General features: G+C 40.7%; 1 protein-coding gene across 23 annotated transcripts in view; it reads right to left on the bottom strand.

The window, feature by feature from the left end:
* The window catches only part of ADGRL3 (adhesion G protein-coupled receptor L3), a 431,999-nt gene that overhangs the window by 281,219 nt on the left and 129,384 nt on the right, over positions 1-21,396 (bottom strand). For 22 of the 23 annotated variants that reach the window (XM_069855440.1, XM_069855444.1, XM_069855420.1 and 19 more), the window contains exons 3-4: positions 10,107-10,127; positions 9,159-9,372 (exon numbers count right to left, since the gene is read on the bottom strand). In XM_069855440.1, the coding sequence (XP_069711541.1) occupies positions 9,159-9,372; positions 10,107-10,127 (235 nt within the window). The remainder of the gene's footprint in view (positions 1-9,158; positions 9,373-10,106; positions 10,128-21,396) is intronic. The other variant, XM_069855423.1, reaches the window with a different exon arrangement.

Genomic DNA, 21,396 nt, shown 5'->3' with positions numbered 1-21,396 from the left:
TAGTAAAGAAAGAGAGTTTCATACAGGCAGTAGGTTGCAACAAATGCCCAGATCCTTCTCCTGCAGAACAGGTAGAAGATGTGCACAGGTTGCTGATCTATTATGTCAGGTGGAGAAACTTTAGCAGGACTCTGCTAAAAAGTTATATAGTATTAGGGGAGCCAAAACAGAGATAGATAGGTGGTTTCAGAACCATATTCCTGCAGCAGACGCTACTGAGAATGACGTATCTTGGACCCTGGTGACCCACTAAAGAAGGACTCCACTTCAGTCTCATTCCTCCACCATCACAACCAAAATCAAAGATGAAGCTTTGACAGCTTTAATAGCCACAGATATCCACAAGCAAAGCCTACAAGGGGAAACTGTGCCAGCAGCCCACAAAATGAAATGACAATTGCCCGTAGTGGGTGACTTTCTGTTAAAGGGCACTGAGGAGCCCATCTGTTGGCCTAACAGGCAGTCACAAGAGGTATGCTGCCTTTCAGGAGCTAATATCCAAGACATTGCTAAGGGGGTGCCACAACATGTTAAGAGAACAGACTTCTATCCACTGTGCATTAAAAACAGTTTGGCTAGATGGTAAAGGGAGGTTATCCTCCCCTTCTACTCCGCCTTAGCGAGGCTGCATCTCGAGTTCTATGTCCAGTTCTGGGTTCCCCAGTTCAAGAAATACAAGGAACTACTGGAGAAAGTGCAACTGGGAGCCACAAAGATGAGTAGGGGACTGGAACATCTCTCTTACGAGAAGAGGCTGTGAGCTGGGTAGGACAGGGCACAGTGGCAGATCAGTGACTGTGTAGGGAAACTCTGTCTCCCCTTCTGGTCAGCTCCAAATCCTCCCTTCTTCCCTTGCATTAGTTTTATAGTTTTCTATGGTTCTCCTGTCCATAATTCCATCTCCCATTCCTTACAATGTCACTGCAATAAAGCTTTTCCTTCTTTGTCATTGGTCCTACTCAGGGTAAAAGCACATAATACGCTCCCTGCTACAAAGTGCAACTCTCAGTAACAGACTGAATGCTGAAGCCATAATTCAGTCCAGAAGCTCTACTAAGGCCCATAAACTACTTGCTGTCTTCCAGTTTACGATGTCAGCAGGACTCCAGCTGAAATAAGGCTTCTACTTCTACTACAGACACCGATGCATTATGCATAATGCATAGAAGAGGGCTCTAATCATAAATTCTATGTCCTGCACTTCCTTTACATCACAGATGCAGCCCAGCATCTCTTATGCTTTCTGCTTGCTGATACATAAAATCCTTCTCCTGAATCATAATGGCAGTCAAACCTTTTCTTGGGTCACTGCTTCTGATAAAAGCCATTCGTTCTCTCTTTTCCCCAAAGAGGTTGAAATAAACTTCAGTTCATCCTACTAACAAAACTCACACTTAAATTTAAGGACCATGTTGAACTGATGATCCAGGAACATTGCCTGTGTCAGTCCATATTTTTGTCACTGGCAAGCAAATGATTTGTGCCTAACACCCATCTTACGCCTCTTTGCATTTGGTATCAGCAGAGCAATCACACGAAGTGCTAAGCTATGCTGTGGATGCCAAACTGCAAGCGAGATATGTAGAGAGCATTTTCAGCACTGCAGAGAAGCACACAGAATCCAGATATGCACACAGGGTGTGGTATAAGTCAATGTTGGTTTCACACATCCCAGAATGGACTACAGAGTTCGAGTTCCAAAGATTCCACCAACAATGCAGTAAAAAGTGCACTGAGTGAAAGCTTTGAAATATCCCAGAGAACAGACAATCTCCTGTGTATAAATCCAATTTTGACCTCAGGCTCAGACTAACTGAACTCTTTTGTACCTGAAGAAAGAAATAAGCAAAAGAAAGTGATATAGATGCATTACTTCAAAGTCATCTTACCTCACAGCCCTTCTAGCCATGAGGCTAATCAAAGAAGGACGATGCATGTATCCTTCTACTCAAAAAAAATGCTTTATTTGTTATCTGAAGATAGTATAACCTGAAAAATCTACATATGCTGTCTTACAATGCTCTAAATCAATTTAAGCTTCATGACAAAAAGCTCAAGTCCTGTGATGGCCTCATATGGCTGTCACATTCAGGTGGACTGAAGATGCAGGAAGACTAAGCAGAAGCATCTTCAATATACATCACTTCAGCAATTTAGACAATGTGCAAGAGGTGCCAAGGGCACCATGCAGATGCCTGGCTTAAAACTTCGCTCTTCAGGCACCTTGGATAACTCACCGTATAAAACCTGTTTCAGCAGAAGCAGAGAACAGTACCCAAGGGCCTAGAGCTGCATCTTCCCTGATCGCCCTCCTTACGGTTACATGGATGCTGTCCAAGTGCATGCATCCACCTTCTGCAGTGCGGTAGTAAATGCAGTACATGTTTCAACCAGTGGACATGCCTCCATCCTTTGCTCAAGATCTCCTTCATGGGTAAAAATTAGTAACTGCTGTTCTTAAAAAGCCCCAAACACTCAGAAAAAAAAACCAAAAAAAACCCAAAAAAACCCCAAACAAACCAAAAATGGATGACAGGAGAATGTTTCATGTAGGTCTTCTCCCACTGGCAAAAGCTACACGCAGCTGGTTGCCAAGGGCAGTTCCTTCCCTCTGACAGGCTGGAGTTGGCCACTTACACAGTAGTAAAGTAATGAATGGAGTAATAAACCCGGATTTTCCCTGCATGGTTTTCAGCACTTCTGAGGCCACTTCAAGACATGATTTATCCAAGAGATAATCCCATGTCTTCTCTTTGTCAGCTAAGGGCAGTGAGGGGGGAAAAGATGAAATGAGAGAAACAAAATAGCTGGCAAACTAAAATGGTCTTAGAGAACAGCAATTTCTCCACTTTCCTCTAGCCTAAACACTTCAAGGAAGCCTTTCCCTTTGGCCACAGAGGTCACTGGTTGCACATTGCCTTGAAGTTGAAATCTGGATTTTCTTATATCATAGCACATTCAAATTGTCCACAAACAGCAACAAAAATCAGCAGCCACGGCACAATGCAACTGTCTATGTATTTATTTATTTTAAGTGGGGTGTCATAGATGGGCCCAGCTAGCAATTGGTACCCAGGGAAGCCTAAAGCATTATTTTTGATCTACAGAGCTTTCCACAGTTTGGAACCTAATTACCTTTAGAAAGTAATGCCTCCTTCTCATCTGTTACCATGGCAGCTGCAATCAGCTGAGATGCTTGGGCTGACAAGCCCTGATTTAATAAGGTACAAGGTCAATTCCAGGGGGCTATTGGTTTCAGAATCTACTCCTCTGCTTGGGTCTGACAGCTTTTTTCAGGAAAGGAAGAGTTAGGATAAATTAAAACTGTTCAGGCTGGGAAGAAGTGACCTTTTTTAAACTGAATCAACAGCTCACTGCACACTGCTCCCCTAGAACTTGGGGGTTTTTTTCCTTTTTTATTCTCTACCCGCCCCCACCCCCCAACAGCGTATGTGTCCTCATCTAAGGGTCACAGTGCAGATAAGTTTAGTAGACTTTGTCTCATTTTAAAATATCTTTCTGCATGGTAAGAAAGCAGATTGTTCAACCAAGTAGTCAGGTTGTTTCCTAGCCTTTAAAGTCAGAAACCAGGGATTCTGAGCCTGTTCATTTCTACTGGTTACAGAAACTCTTGTTTAACTGCAACATTAGTATTTTTCCATATTGATGCCTTTCATATGGTGATCTCAAAGCACAAGACATGCTTCCCAGAAAGAGAAAAGCCTAGCTTCCCAATGCAATATCTCAGTCCTTCAGAAATGCACTTCCCTTGCCATCTGTGTAGTAACAAATTTAGAAATATTAGTAGTATCTTGGCAATGTTCACAAAATGTACTCAGGATGCAAGGGATGGTGGAGGGGTTCCTACCAAACAGGGAATTCAGTATCCAAGTTGCAGGTGATGATAATGTCTAAGCAGGCAGCTGTTTTCTGAGAAATATGCTATTAATTTTGTAGAGCATGACAGAAGTGCGCTGCAATTCAGCTGAAGTCTGCTAATTCAATCCCACTGATGGACTTGTCATTGCTGAGCCTCTAGGTCTGCTCTCCTTGTCCTGCACATTTTCCCTATATCCACCAGGACAAGCTACTTAATATAAAAGATTTTAAGAGAACAACCCAAAATTGGTATGATAAAACACAGTGGTCACCTTATGAATGATTAATGTGAATTATTCTATCTGTAAAATACAGATAACCCTGCCCCTGTATTTCTCAACACAAGAGCAGATCACTGGCATTTGAAGTAAGTCTTGAAAATCAGAAGTGCTGATAGCATCAATAACAGCACACCATGAGATGCAACATTATTACAATAATAATGGCACTCATTTCAGACTCCTGCATTTCTCAGGTCATCAACCAAAAACATTAACAAAAACACGGCCCTTCAGGAGATGAAAAGACTTCACAGTGTAATGCAAACTGATTCATACAATTTCCTTCTTCTCACCCACCCTGTGCAAAGTGCCTGCTGTCATCCTTCTGACTACGGGGACAGTTGTTAGTACCCCTCCTCACAAAAAGGATCCATCCCCCTCATGAAACTAAATGGAAATCTAAGCGCATCAAGCAGCTGACATCAGTTTTATGCTCTTAATTGTACTTTTTTTAACTCTAGGTCTTGATCTACAGGCTTCATCAATGATGCCAGCACTGAAGCCACAGGGACAAACCATGCAGATTAGACTTGAATCTAAAGGAAACTATCTCAGCTAAATACCTGCAGGCCAGCAGGGCATCTAGGACCTCCCAGCTACACCCCCTTTCAGAGCTACTAGAAATTCTCTGCCTGCTTAGCCAGCAGAGAAGCCTAGCAAAGCTGCAGTTCCCACCTGCCAGGCCCTGTCCCACATTGTAGCACGGTGCTTTGCTAGGGGCATATGGCACCATAACCAGCTGCAGCAGAGCAGAGGGCACACGTCCCACTACACTGTGCGGGCTACACATCTTCTGCCAGAGGAGTCACAGTTTCTCCCTCCTGGGAGCAGCAGAAAGCTCTGGGCAAGCTGTGTCTTGCCTGTGGGACACAGAATGGGTCCAGCGCACTTTTCAGGGGAGAAGAGAGGATAGAGCTGAGCAGCTTTCAATCCTCATCCGCAAGACAGAAGTGGCAACAGTGGCACACAAAAGCTCTACAAGGCTCTGCTGTGGCCAAAGGCAAATCCCTTTGCAAACTGAACTTATAAGAGATTTCCCCAGCAAGAGCTTTCCACAAATACTACCTTCCAGATTTTGAAATGGTAGAAGAAATTTTGCTTTGATTTTAGGACAGCTGCTGAGACCTTATTATTCCATGACTCCTTTCCTTCTTCCAGCTTAAGAGCGGCAGACAATGGTTGAGGCAGAAAAGGATCCATTTACTCCCAATATATAGAAAGCTAAAGGAAACCTTTGATCTTGCATTTAAGGCATCTGTTCTGTGTATGTGTACCTATGTGCCAGCTTTGCCACTTGGACTTTTACCCCCATTTAACTGAAAGTTAAAGCCTGCAGGAAAGGATATGGTGCTCAGTAAAATGAACTGCTTCAAACCATAAATTTAAACACAAAGGTGGTATCAACAGCACAGAGATCTGCAAACATACGTGCAAAACCTGGTCTACTCTTCTTCTTCCTTCTTTGTCTGAATCAAGGAGGAGGCAACTAAATGTTTAATTCCCTTGTCCATGTTGCAGCCTTAAATTTGTGGGGCACTTTTACACAGCTGTTCTCTCCGCTGACTGGCAGTGAAACCAGCAGCACACAAAAAGGAATACACAGATTTTGTCTTTATGACCTGGGAGTTTCCTTGGTGGAAAGCATCCACAAGAAATTCAAGAGAGCATGCTGAAAGCTATTTTTTTTTCCTTTTCTTTTCCTTTACAATATTTTTTAATAGACTAAATGGTAGTGTTAACATTATAAAAGCAAAGGTAATTCTCAGGGGAATAGGAGACTGCTTTTCTGCATTATTTGCAGAGAACCCTAGGCTGTTTGAATGGATGATACATTAATTTTGTGGCACAGCCGCTCAAGGGAGGACATAGTGAAGTCTCCCATAGTACAGTGCACACAGTTTACAATGGGTACAGTTAGTATTTAGTTGTTTGTTACAGTCCTCAAAAAGATGTTTCTCCAATGCAAACATGCTATGAAATACATTTTTCTCTAACCATATCAGAAAAACTTCAGTTCATAAAGCAATCTTTCTGAGATTTATGGGCAGCTGACGCTCAAATGCTTGAAGGAAGAGCTGGCAAGCAAAAAAAAATGAAACAGACTACAGGGATTTAATTTCCTATAAAATAACTCCCCACAAGCTGTTTAAATGTTCTGTAGTTAGAGCAATACTCTGAAGATTTTCGAGGTAATGCTTGCAGTAAGAACTCCTTGTGTTCCTTCTGCTCAGAGAGCTCCACAAACACACCATCATATTTATACCTTTCCCTTTTAAAATAAATCCCCGTACTTGTCAGCTAAATTAATTTAAATAAACATACTGAAAAAAGGAACACCTAGCCCAAGGAGGGGAGGGGAAGGGTGGACTGGGGGAGCAACTGCTACTGTATCTACCATATCTACCATTTACCTATCATAAATCTGCTCACTTGCAGCCTCAGCTCTAACAACACCTCTGTCTCACACAGGCTTTTCTTCCCACTTTTCCCTCTCCTCCTCTCCATAGCCATTCCATGATGTGTCTAAGTCAGTTCTACAGGGTTGCTGATTAAAAACTGCCAGCAGTTAGACAATTTATTATAAAACCTACATGGGGACTGTGCATTTATGAATGTAATAATTAATCAATGCATAATATGCATGCACTGCGCATATTGGTTTTCTTTCCATATGCAGACAGCTTCGATTACCATGTGGGTTACACTGCCATGCGGATCTTTAGTTCCCAGTAGCTGCTTCTCCACCTTGCAGTGTTCGCAAAGACAAGTTCATTGTATTAAAGCCTGCATTCATCGGCAAAACCATCCAAATACTGCTGAATTAATTAATTTTGCAAGTAGAGTCTTTCATAAGAAAATGCCATAGTCAGTGCCACAACTACTGAACTGCCACATTTTTCCTTTTAAACTACATTTTTGCAGAAGCTCAGCTATAAGGTGTACTTGGAGCTGTGAGCTGGTTTGCATCTTAAGAACATTTCACTTTAATAGTTTTATTTTGAATTGTTTTAACTCTTTGAATTAATGGAGAATAAAACAAGAAATTAGACTAACATAAAAATGCAAAGTAGAGTACATTTCTCCCTTTTAACCTGCCTTTTAACTAGAACCAGGTAGTATTTACTTTCACAAAACTTAATAGTACCCAATAAGACAATTGTACACTTCATGAAAACTGACCATCAGACAGCTTAAATGGAAAGAGCCGTAACCCCTTTCTCAGCCTCCTCGTTAATAAACAGCATCAGGCAACGCTCCACAGTTACTAATAGTCAGTCAGTAGGGATTTGCTTTTCCCTTGCAAGAAACTTCCCTGTCAGTGGCTTTCCTCTACAGTACTACTTTCTGCCCAAATGGAAAAACTCAGATGCTTTGCTCCAGAGACATGCTTCCCTGCTAAAGCCATTTGAGTCAGCAGTGATTGTAGCTGGAGCTGAGTAATCAACATAAGTTTTCATCCTAGGGCAGTAGGTACACAACATGATTATGTGTCCTCCCTGACCAAAGGACTAATGTTTATTGCAGACTTGCTACCTGTGGGACTGACCAGAAGATTGCAGAGCTCTGCATTTGGCTTGGAAGCGAGTGCCTGAAGGACACTACTACATACATATAAAAATATTAATACTTTGTACCCTGTAATGGCCCACAAAGGGGATGACATGGTTTTATTCTGCCAATATGCAGAGGATTAAGGGTTTCTGCTTGAAGCCACTAACAACCTGAACAGGAGAATTACAGTAATTCTACTAAAACCATGCCAAATCCAAGGAACTGGCTGACGGCACAGTGTTACCCTTTCTGCTTTTCTTGAAAATGTAACAAGTACAACACTACAAACAGGACTTCAACCCAAGGAGGTTCAACTTAAAGAATGGGCCTATAGAAGCCATATGCTGCAATGAGGACATTTTTCATGAGACCTTTCATCATTTCGAGATCTAAATCCTTGATGTGGAAAATTCTAAAGGGAGCTCTAAAGTAGCTGGTAGCCTGTCAAATATAGATAAAACTCAAACTTTCTTTTCTGATGCACATACAACTCCATTTCTAGAGCAAAGTATCTCACAGCAAACAACAGCAAGGTATTCGCTTAAAACCTTGCACTGCTTTAGCCATTAGGTCACCATGCAAGCACTGTTGTCATTACCTCAATTAGTAACACTACCTATGTCAATACCATTATTAACACTCTGAAATTTTTTTTTTATTACTATTTCATTAACAGCAAAATATGCAGTATAATTCTTCATGTGATATTATTAGGAGAAATTTACTGAATACAATTACAAGCCAAGAGCTGCGACTTACAAATCCTTCCCACAACACCTCTTGTGTCAGAAAATACCCTGAAAAATTCAGCAACAGTTAAAGGATTTCCATAACCAGAATACCTCAAGGCTGGAATAAACTGTTAGGCCCTGGTTCTGCAATGTTGGAGCCTGTCTACATGGCATCTACCTCAGTTACCATTTCCAGACACACAGTTAACAGCAATAGTTATTATACAGAAATTTAGCAAGTCTTATGCAGAACCAATGTGAATAAGATCCTTGACTGGGAATTCAGATCCTCCCTAAAACTAAGCCTGGCAACACAATAAGTGATAGAGACTTTATTTTTTTTTTGGAAAAACATAAATGTTATTCAGAACACAAAATATTAATTGCCTAAAGGAGATTATTTGCCACCTGTTTGAACATGGCACAAAAAGCAGTGAAGGTGCATTTAAGAAAGACTTCACTTATATGTTCATTAAGAGCTTTGATATATAGGTATTTCAGAGGTAAATTTGGGACTCAGTGAGGATCAAGATGACTGGTTGTACTTACAGAAAACATTTTCTTATTGCATGATGCTAACCCAACTCTGTTAAACTCACAGTTTAGCAATGACAGCACATACATACAGACTAAGTACCTGATTTTCTCATGTGAACACACACAGAAACCAGTTAGATAAGCAAAAGTCAGCAAAAAAGAATATTAAATACCATACCTCTGAGTCATAATCTTATAGGCGTCTGGCAGATAACAGCGGATATTCTCCATTTGAGCAGGATCAGAGTCACAGATTTTATCATCAGTCCTCCCGTAGTTGGCACTTTCAATCATGATAACATCTGTTCCTGGGCAACGAAGCTCTATGGGGTAACTCTCACAGGACAGTTCCCTTCGGACCACAGCCATGGGGACCGGGGCACGGCTGAAAGCTGCAAGGATTAACACAGAAACACAGCAAACGTTTACTTTCCACACTGAGGCTAGGAATCAAATTGGAATGATGTTTAGCAGCAGGTTTATCCATATACTGTACTGAGATTGTTTTGGTACCACTGAGATATGGTCTGCAGAAACACAGTCCAGTCCCCAGCTTGCTGGCTGCCCAGAGAAATCACTTCTGCACTCAGTGACTTTATTTTCTCATCACACAAATAAGCTAATGATCCCTTTTACACAGGACTTTAGAAATCTCCTACTGAAAAAGCTAAATAGCATCCAGGGCATTGTTATTACTTCTGCTTACCAGGTCAAAAGCTAGTTAGCTTTCATCCATAATATTACAGTCTTGTGTTGTACCTGATCAACCAGGGGAAATTTTCTGGTAATGAGTAATCCAAGCACCAGGATCCCCCCTGCTCAGTAAGACTGTATCTGTCCTACTGCAGATGTGGTAGCATCTGCATTGCCCCGGCCCTTTTCTTGGTCCTCAGAAAACATGAGCCTAAAGACTTTTGCTGTAGCCTACAATGTGCTAGGGGATGGACTGCGGGTTCTGGCAACCATCCTGGAAGTTGGGCTCTGCAGTGATAGTTTCTATGGAAAGGCAAATATATAGGACGCTGAGTGATTAAAGTTCAGCCTGAGCTTTGTGTCAGATCTGCCTGGATGTTCAATACTGGCACATACTTGTAAAGGTAATTTAAAGAGCTCTCAGAAATCTTACCTGTTTTAAAAGAAATCCAGGCTATAGTTTGCAAAAGAAAAAAGAAACATGCTTTGAGATGTCTTGAAAACAAAGCCCTCAAGCATCAGTAAATAAATTCACATGACAACAAACAATAATATTTCCCCAACTTTACAGCCTCTTTGATCCAAAAATCTTCAACAGCTTGACAAACGTGAATGTATTAATTCCCCAAATATCCGTATGAAGCAGCTATGTGTTGTCATTCTTGTCTCAGCTGTAGAGGTGTTATGCAGCTTCCAGAACATCTGGTGGGAAATATATGCTGAAGCTGGGAACTACATACTTGTTTTACAGCCAAGTGCACCAGCCACAAGCTGAAACAAAAGACAACCCCTTCCCTTCTTTATTCCATGAGAAGGAAAACTCACCCAACATCAAAAAGGTTTCCAGCTGCAGGGATGATGTGCCCTCCTGGTTCCATTTTGTATTGCTTCCAACCACAAAACTCAACATATAAACTGTATCTACATGACAGTCACAGAGTGGTCAGGGAAGGTTTAATGCTTAAGAGATTCAGACACTATCTGACACCACGCGTCTTTCAACAATTCACTTTCCCCACCCAACACCATTGTAAAAACACAAAAATACCATCCCTAAAATCAAAAATCCCTTCCAATGAGCTGTTACCTCGTCCAATAGAACTTCCATATGGTACATGTATGCCAAGTTTGCTCATGAAAATAAGAACTAGCTGATGCTTTACGGTATACCCTTTAGGTGTATCAGGGCTACTCTCTTTGTCTGGCAGGAATCCAACACATTACTCTAACTTCTGTGAAGCCTTCTATTATTGTCAGTTGTCTCACTTATATCCTTTTTATTGAGTAGATACACATTCCCATTTCTGTCAACTTGCAGGGATTACTCTTAATATCAGATCCTTACTGATGTGCAAGAGTGGTAGTAGCATACCACAGGAAGAACTGGTCTGTCTCAACAGCACACCTAGCCTGAACACAATGCGTTTGCAGGGTCCACCCTGAAAATGGATACAGCTACCAGACAAAATAACTGCCAGGAGCTGAACATGCTCGAACAGGTTCATGTTTTTGGCAGGAAATTAAAGGACGGAGTCAGTGAAATAAACCTATTAGCAAGGCATGACCCTGAGCATATAAAGGGACGAAGCAAGAGTGAGGTTTGGAGAATGTTCTCCCACCGGACTGATGGGATGCTGCAGTGCCATGGTGGTAGCTATCTTTATCTCTCTTTCTTTGTCTCTTTCCTTCTCTTCCTTCTTTCAATGCATGCCTCACAACCAAATAAACAGCAGCACTTGACCTCATTTGAGTCTTAATTCTGTATCTGAGTATCCGACCTAAATGCATGCATGTCTTTACAACTCATATCAGTGGTGGATTAATTGCTAAATTAGCACAGCTTTAGGGTTTGGATCATGTAAGATGTCTTCCTTCCCTGAAAATCAGAGAAACAGTTTTGCTCTGACCCCATATTGCAACATATATTTGTGTAATGCAGTAAATTCTTACTGCAACCAGATTCTCCTGTTATAAGATGAGGAAAGCCAGGAGGAGAAGCGTAAACCTCTAAGATGCAATACCTCATTCTTACCCTTGGCTCTACATCACTAATCAATAAGTGAGTTGAGGAAGGATGGGACATAAAGTCAGAAACAAGATTTGATCAAAGAGATAAGCCCGTCAGAAAGGCAGAGTTGGCAAAGCCCAGCAATTTTAGTCTGCCCTACAAACAACAAGAGGTACTAAGTTCTTTTAAAAGGATCTTTCCACAGAAGCCTGCACCAGATCCTGCTATGCAGAACACCGGAGACTACGGCAACAGAAGGGAGTTTATATTGCCTGCATTACCCTTTCTGCCCTTACCATTCACAGGCACACTGCTGACCTGAAAACTTCTGATGGCAGGCTGCTGATGTAGGAAAAGAGCTGTAGTGATCTCTCTTTTCAGGCATGAGTACTAAACCTGAGTATAGGCTTCTCTGCCTGGTAGAGAAAGACCCAGGGGTGCTGGCTGACAGCTGACTGAACATGAACCAGCAGTGTGACCAGGTTGCCAAGATAGCCAAACAGGAGTTTAGCTTGTTTACTAGTTGAAACAAGGACAGTCCCACAGCAGGAACAAAGGACAGACCTGAGCTCACCAAGAGGACACAATGAGGAAGGAGACAGATAAAGATCATAAGAGGATTCTGAAGACACAAAGGAACTGTGATGTACACACAAGAGCAGGTGATAAGATATGATAATGTGTTCTATGTATGTTTAACCAGTATTTCCTGGAATATGTAACCAGTGTTCCCCGGTATCTATATGAATATGTATGTTTAACCAGTATGAAATTCCCATAGCCAGCCTCAATGGACACACACATTAGGTGAAATGATTTCTCCTGTGTCCGACATCACATTATGTATTAAAGAAATACCTGCTTAAGAATCAAACTGGCATCGATTATTGAGTTTAGCTTTTACATGGCATTGAGCAGGACCAGGGTAGTCATTCTCCCCTTGTCCTCAGCGCTGGTGAGGCCACACCTTGAATGCTGTGTTCAGTTTTGGGCCCCTTGCTGTAAGAAAGACATTGAGGTCCTGGAGAGTGCCCAGAGAAGAGCGATGAAGCTGGTGAAGGCTGGAGAACAGGCCTTATGAGGAATGGCTGAGAGAGCTGGGGTTGTTTAGCCTGCAGAAGAGGAGGCTGAGGGGAGACCTCATTGCTCTCTACAACTGCCTGAAAGGGGGTTGTGGAGAGGAGGGAGCTGGCCTCTTCTCCCAAGTGATAGGACGAGAGGGAATGGCCTTAAGATATGTCAGGAGTAGTTCAGATTGGACATTAGGAAAAATTTCTTCATAGAAAGGGTTATCAAACACTGGCACAGGCTGCCCAGGGAGGTGGTTGAGTCACCATCCCTGGAGGTGTTTAAAAGGCGGGTAGATGAAGTGTTTAGGGATATGATTTAGTAGTGTACAGGTGTGGTTGGAACCCATGATCTCAAAGGTCTTTTCCAACCTAATGATTCTATGATTCTGAGCAGATTGGTGACATAGGAGGCAAAAGGTTCCTAGCACCTTCTGGCAGAACACTGAGGCAAAGTGCCCTCCCTCTCCTGCCATGCATTTAGAGTACTCCTATTAACTGCCAAGAAAATGGCAAACTGAGGTTTGCAGTCAATATTGACTACTCAGGGATATGGTTTGTCCAATTTCTTGGGCAATTAGGATCTCTTTCTCTGTGAGGCTACAGAAACAGCAAAGATAGTTGTTAGTACTATTTTCTCACTATAGAAAACAAAACTCAAACCTTTGACCCACATGCTTCAGAAAATGTATTTTTGCTGTTAATTCCTATGTATATTTTGTAGTAATTATTCTATATTGTGAATGAAAGCAGACATTATACACGTTATGGCTGAGAAAAACCCCTCTTAAAATCACAGAAATTAACTGTTGGACTGATATAAACCTGGTATATTTGTCAAACAGAACTCCTGTATATACACAGCTAATCTTAACTCTTGTGTTTTGTTGGAAATAAGACATTAGGAACTGCTACCAGCAATATGGTTTTATTAAAATAGGATTTTATCCAAGGGCAAAGATAGCATTCTAATCTCAGAGCAACCCTGTCAACAATGATGACGCAGTACTTCAGGCTTCTATCGGAGTACAGAGGTTTAGTAAATGCTGTTAAAAATGTTTCTGTACCAGATGTGAGAGCATTTTTCCTGTGTTTGGGACATCTCTCCTGTACATGAGACTTTATGGCACTGATCTACTAAAATTGCATGAATGGCAGTCCTAGATACCCAACAACTCCCTGAAATCAGAACCAAACACCCCTCTACCAAAATAACACCTCATTCTACCTCCCATTAAAGAGCCTCTGGGCAGATGCAAATGTTTCTAGATGTGGCTTTCTGTTTACTGGAATTCATTTTTTTGTTTCTTACATAATCACTCAACTGCCTTAGATTAGAAGAGCAGCTTTCACTTAAAGACACCTCACTGTGGTATCATGGAGTCAACATTTATTTCTTGGATAAACAGCATAAAAGAAATGTGATACCCTGGACAAACTGTAGGAATACCTGAATTCTGCCTACATGGCTTTTTTCCTACTCTGATGTTTGCAATTAATACTGCAACAGAGATCAGAAGTTGGCTGTTTATCTCATTGTAAGTATATTTCTTGACACTGCTTCCCTACATGATAATTTTATTCAGACTTTTTCCCCTGGTTTTCCTGTGAAGAGCAAATTTTTTTTGCATTTTGCTATAAAATAAGATATATCAAGGTTCATTACACAGCACAGTTGAATTAATTCATTAATACACTTCTCTCTCCCCTTTAAGCAGCTTCCTATCTCTGAAGTCTCTCATTGAGTTACTTATTTAGTCTCCTAGATAAGTGGCCTAATTGTTGGCTTGAAGTTAAGAGAAGCCGATGGTCGCTCGCTACTTTGGAAAACAGGTGTCTTTTTCCAGGATTCTATATGCAGATAGCCATCTCAATACAGATGGCAGAACTCAGAAGAATTTGAAAAATACTCTTTTTAACATTTAAACATGTGCCAACTTGAGTATTGTAAGTGCAGCTATTTGGTAGAAAATCATCCTCCTGAGCTTCTGCAGGCCAAAGTGAGAGCAGAAGGTGAAATGGCAACAGATAATGACAGGATTTTGTCTGGGCAATTTAGAACTTCTTTGTCTCTGTTAATTTTGGTAGCCTGAAAATTAAGTAAATTATCAAAATCTTGTGCTCTTTCACCCCCTCTCTTTTGACCTCAGAACATAATTGCCCCTTTACCATGCCTGCAGGGCATGGGCTTGTAGTTTCCAATGTATGCTTAATCAAATTCTGAAATAGCCTTTAAATTACCTGTCATGTTGGCTGCTAAAGACTTGTTGAGCTTCCTTAGGAGTACAGATGTGATGGTAGTAGAAAAGTGTATGATAATGTTTTCTATTGGGTTTTATATGCAATTTTCCCAGCAAAATGATGTTATAGCTCAGAATTTTCCAAGTTAAATTCCAGTGCATATTCAAGGGTGGTGAAATAAAAGCTGGAAATGTAGAGATAATTATTTTCACGAGTTCTACACATGATTTAGTCTGCCCAGCTAAATACCTGACTTACTGTTCCCAAAGGCAAACACAATATACTAGAGAAAGAGGTTTGCAAGAGGATTCTTTTACATTGCAGGAGGATTCTTCTACCTTGCAAGAAAAATACATATGAGAAACAATGCCTCAGATACGACAACCGAAGAAAAGCTAAAAAAAAAACTTCACAACCTTCCTTGTGCATTTTATATGGAGATCGAAGTAAACTATCTTATGGCTCCATAAATTGCTTAATCTACCTTCTTTATAACACACAAGTGACACTTGCTAGGGATTTGCTCCAAGGTTACGTGAGTGAAAATACAATAGATGTTCAGCAGCATATTTATATCTGACACCCTTCCCCACAATGAAGAGGAGACACAGGAGAAGGGTGGAGTAAACACAGAAGAGGTTCACTATAGGGGCTGTCAAATTCACACACAGTCAGCGCATTTTCCAAGATGAACAGCCAAGGATGCAAACAGAAGCACAACAAAAAGCCTAGCAAGTTCCAAAGGACACATCTCTTAAGCAAGTCTCCACTCCCAAGTATCAGCCTCCTGAAAAGTACCTTTTATTTCAATGGCAGATCTCCTCTTCCACATTTCTAGACGCCCTAAAAGTCAGGTCTCAAAAGGGTGATGCAGAAACAACTGGCCCTTTCCATCACCCACTGGATACCCAGGAAGCCCAGTGATGGTAGCCAAAGGATTAAGTACCAGACAGTAACAGATCCTGGGGCATTTCTGCTGCTTGTGCTCTCAGACGTGAGGTTTAGGGTGAGGGTTAGGAGATGGAGTTATGGTTATGGTTATGGTTTATGGTTAGTGTTTAGGGTCAGGGTTACAGCTTAGTGTTCGGGTCAGGGTTAGATTGCCTCAGAGCCTCTAAGAATTGGATTAGCTCTTCCTATAGGTGTAAAGAGAAATGAAATTTGGGCAAAGAGGTCTGGTGCAAGATCACCAGAAAGATGATCCTAAGAAGAGTGAGGTGGACGCATTTGTACCTAAGGATGGGTGCACGTGGGAAATAGGTCAATGTGAAGCCCTGTGAGGAAAGGAGATGAAGCTATAAAAGACTGCAGAAACAAGATGTTAACTATAAATGAATGAATCTGAATGTAGGAAGTGATCAAGGACATGTAAAGGTAGAGAGGTAAGAAGGCAGACTGGCCCAGGGAGACATCGCATATTGTACTGAACCAGACACGCAGGAGAAAGCAATGCAATAGCAGTACTGTGCTTTCTTTCTGTTTCTCCATTGCCATCTTCCCAGACTCATGGGCCGCTGCCTCATCAGTGAGTGATGAGAAATACTCTGAAAACTGCAAAAAAATTTCTTTCACGAGCCCTTATCTGCAGAAATCCCACACTAACAGAAAGGTGAATACCTCTGTGGCTAATATTTACAATGCAGCACACTGCAAGGCAAGGAATCACCAAGGGTGCAAGGCAAGGAATCACCAAGGGTCAGCCTCAATGCTGCTAAAGTGGCAGTGGTCCAGGGTGTGCCAACCTACCAGGTCACCGTGTTTTAAGGGAGAGTGGGTATTGCTTCCTCCTAGCCAAGCCCTCTTATCTCCAGCCATGGCTCTGCTGCTGGATGTTCACCCAGTTCTGGTCCTCACTGAACGCCTTAATGAGGCAGCTCAAGTCAGTAGTTCAGCAAGAAACAAAACCAGGGGCACAAGGCGTCCCAGGAGAAAAGAGAGGCTTCTGCTGCAAGAGTTGAATCAGATCAGAAAGGTTAGCTAAGGTCATAGAAAGGAAGCAAAAGATTTTTAGAAGGAAGGAAGGGAGGCCAAATTTAATGTGCCTTTCAGAAATACATGACAAGCTAACTTCAAATCAGGGGTCAGAAGAACAACCCCAGCCTGAGCTGTATGCCACTTAAATGAATTTAATTAAAGCAGAAGCAACAAGTTGAGAACAATAGACAAATGAAATGCTGTCTCCAACGGGATGGTTGAATGCAAGTACATTAATATTTAGGGCCCATCACAGGAAAAAGCTATTCCCAAGTATCTCTCCCTTTGCAGTTGATCATCTCATTTGTAATGAAAGGCATCCTTCGTGTGAATTAACTTTCAAGTGTGGGAAAACAGTGCACAGATAGGGAAAGCATCTGCAGTTAAAACCCTGTGCTGCAGTGTAAAAGATGTATAAACAACTCTTATGCTAAACTTGCCCTTCAGCATAACAGTGACATTTAAAATATCCAAGTTTTGGATCTTGGGCCTTAACATTGAGATATTAGCGTTCGCAGTAAAGCAAGCACTGGGTTCTGTGCCACAGGGACCAGCCCTTCTTATGAAATTGTATAGCACAAATTTCACTGTGGCCTTCAGTAAGGAAAAATATGCCATTTGTTACTCCCTCAAAGTTACTGCTGTTATAGTAGACATTTAAGTGTCTCACACAAACAAACAAACAAAACAATGAACCAAAAAAACCAGGAAATCTTTGACATTGCTGAACAATCTTGAAGTCTCAAATTTAATGCAGCAGGAATTAATGCAATGAAGAGAGTAGAATTTTGCCCCATTTTAAATTACTCCACTGTAGATTTTTACTGTAACCATTAGTAAGGCTATTTTTTTTTTAATCTCAGATAAAAACTTTTATAAACCACTATAGTAGGTATATTCATAAAGACAGTTAGATAAGCAAGAATCAAGGGCTTAGCCTAAGAACACTAAGGAAAAAAGAATCTGTTTGTCATTTTCAGATTTCCTATTACACCTAAAGTTCATTTAATATTACACTTTATCTTTGTTTCCATTTAAAACACTAAGCTTAAAATGTTACCCTAGCTAAAATAACGAAAATCTGGAATAACTTTCCTGTTATCAACATATCAGCAGAGTTTTTTTAGGTACGTCAACAGAATGGGCTTCAATAGGATTTAGTGGCATGCCCAGATGGATACTGACCAAGCACTGAGGACATGCTCTTCTCCACCATTTATACCACCGTGAACTGGGAGGTGGCAGCCCTGAGCTACAGGAAGCAGGACGAGGATAAACTGGAGGAGACCGAGACCCAAATACATCCTCAGAAGTCAAAAATGTTTTGCCATGCAGGATGGCTGCGTGCAACAGGCTATATCTGACCTCTGTCTCACCATAGGAAAAAAAAATGTTGGGGGCGGGGAGGAAATGCAACGAAAACAAAATCCTAAGAAAAACAAACCAAAAAAAAATCCAAAGTCAGGAAGAGATCCCGTGAACTCAGCACTTCCAGAAATCCTTTTAAGGCTGATGCAAATCAGACCAGGTGGATGTATTTGGAGCTTTGCTGAACAGTAGCGTGACTACAAATAATAGAATCCTACTGATTAAAATCTCCTCAAAGTTAAAGTTTAATTTTGATTTACAGTTCCCTGAATAGCCTCTGAAGGAGAACATTAAAGCTCTTGTAGAAATATCTGCATTATTGAAGAAATGAACAGCAGAGTGAGGATTACCTTGTGCTGTTTATGGACTTGTTTATCGGAGCAGTAAATCTACTTTTGTGTTTGTATTGCACAGAAAGGAGAACTCTGTGAAATCTGAAGAACTGTCCTGAGAAAAAGACATACAGGAGAAAGAGAAGCATTTCTCCCTGAGTATTAGAGCTTGTCATTCAAATACCTGTACAAAAATCTGGAGCCTCAAATATCCATCATTTAAACCAACTGCTTTACATCACTGATGGCCCAAGAATGACTCCTTTAGAGTTAATGTTACAAGAAATCACGCAGACAGTGAAGACTACTCATCTTCAGGAAATAATATGGCTGAAGTGCAGATTGTTAAATTGGGGTTATAGACATTGCAGGTCCTTCAACTCTCTGACATAAATAATAACAATTTGTTCCTTCCCCTAGCTACAACTTTGTCAAAGTCTTATAAAGAAGACTCAGACTGTTTTAAGATCTTGCCTCCTCCCAGAAGTGCAGTCCACTATATATTTTTTTCATACACACACACACACTTCTATAAATGCATGATATATTTGTAACAGGCAAAATGGAAAGCATAGGATGAAATTTGGGATCCCCTACTCAGCACACCTTAAGGATCACTGATTTTTAGAAACCTGTGGTTGCTTATCAGCAAGATCTGTGGCTAATCGACAAAGACAACCCAGTCCCCAGCTGCTGGATGAGGATTTCCATAGCATGACATATATGAATTCCATCTCAGAAACAGAGGCATGAGATTTAAGATCATTTTGCTGATAAATTAGTGAGAATTACAAGTACGTAGTGGCAACCCATTCCTTGCAGCCCTCTGATTCATGACTGTCCTCAAAGTCTGTTATATAACTCCCCTCTGAGCTCAAAAGATCAAGGATTTCACGTCAAATATACTAGCAGCTAAAAAGAGCTTTGCAGAAGCATACACATTCATCCAAACAGTGGCCAACTTTACATCTCCCAGTCTCAGAAATAAAGAACAATAGGAGAATTAAATCTGGGGAATAGGCTGAAACATGTGCATTTGTTCCAGGTGGAAATATTTTCCAAGTAAAAGCAGGCTTTCAGAGAAATCACATATTTTTGCCTGCAGACACCCCTTCTCCTCAGTGGAAAATAGCAAAACATTAAACTAATAAATAGGTTCACTTACTATGAAACATAACAAAAATCTTGATTGTTGCATCTATGTACTCACAGCAAACATTGTGGTTCATTACATTTCTACCTAATGCAGCCTGTGCAAATATTCCTCCCCAAGCACTGTATACATACATACATGTGTATGTATAATACACATATTGTCCATTACAAAGTGAGCCAGACAGTCTGCAGGCACTGAGACCCCAACCAACACCAACCTGCAACACTTCTTAAATCCTTCTGCACTGTTCCTCCCCTACAGGTTTCTGAAAGATTCCTCTGAGTTTAAAAAAACACTACGGAAGGGTTTCCCGAGAACTGTTTCTGGAAAATTTTAAGTTCAATTTCTCATGTACTTATGTTATAGTACATTTAAGTGTGGTTTCTAAATAGAAACAGATTTTATCCAACAAAGGATCCACTTCAAGCACTTTTTCCTGTGCCTATAATACCCATTTCTTTCTGTACTTATCTCAAGTATTCAAGAACCTTCAGAACCTTCTAGAGTTATTTATACTTCCCATCTAGAATTTTCTGCTTTTTCTGAGAATAAAATTGTTGCATATTTCCATCGTCTTGTGTTTGCTGCTCATATTTGAGGTAAGCATTCTGCTGTCACTTCCCTCCAAGAGCACTTTTGGAGCATGAGGAAAAAATGTCATAAAAGAAAATCAGACTTTTTTCTATGCCCCCCATTATTTGATAATAAAGCACCTCAAACTGTGTAGCATTAAAAAACTGCTTTGAAGGGACTCAAGGGAACTACCTGAGCAAAATACCAAAGAACAAGTCTGTTGTTGAGCCTGTCCTCCTTAAAAAATAAAAGTCATGTTTCCTGCACTGCAATATCTGCTGTTATTGCTCTTGGGTGAAGGTGCTAAAATATGGGATGCTGTGCTGGTGAAGGGTTGCCCTAATGCCCCTAACTCACGTAAGGAATGAGGAAGAGCAGCTCCTAAATACCTCTCTGCAATTTTTTCATTATCATTATCAGGGAAGTATATGTTGGAAATCTCATATCATGACTGACAAACCCAAAGAAGTATTGATGCCTACTTTTGACCAATAAAATTAGGGAAATTTTAGTGAGACTGTCTCTGGGTAATTTCATATAGCTTCCTGTTCTAACAAGATGCCTATAAGCAAATATCATAAACCAGTTTAACTTGGAAAGTAAAATAATATCACAATCCTGACTGGTACCATATATACTTGAAGGTTAGCTCCTCATAGATTAAAATATTTCACACAAACTTAAACAGAGATAAAGATTTAAGCTGAAAAATGCAGACAGTAAACTGAGAAGTCTCTTTCGAGGTGACAAAATCTCCAGCTCTGCAATCATGAGAAAAACCTTTTGTTAAACAGTCTACCCTCACTGAAAAAAATAAGACAAAGGCAGCAATGTAATTAACAAATTACAGTCTGGAAACACAAAACCACAGTAATAAAAGCTTAAAATATAAATGAAACAACTGTGGGCCATCAGACTAAGATAAACTATGCTTATGAAAATTTTATAGAAGCAGCGATATTTTTGCAATAGTAAGGTGTATGAGTCAAAAAGAACGAGTTATC

This window comes from Phaenicophaeus curvirostris, chromosome 4 (assembly GCF_032191515.1).
Source record: "Phaenicophaeus curvirostris isolate KB17595 chromosome 4, BPBGC_Pcur_1.0, whole genome shotgun sequence".
Lineage (NCBI taxonomy): Eukaryota > Metazoa > Chordata > Aves > Cuculiformes > Cuculidae > Phaenicophaeus > Phaenicophaeus curvirostris.
This window is presented reverse-complemented; position numbering and strand designations above follow the sequence as displayed.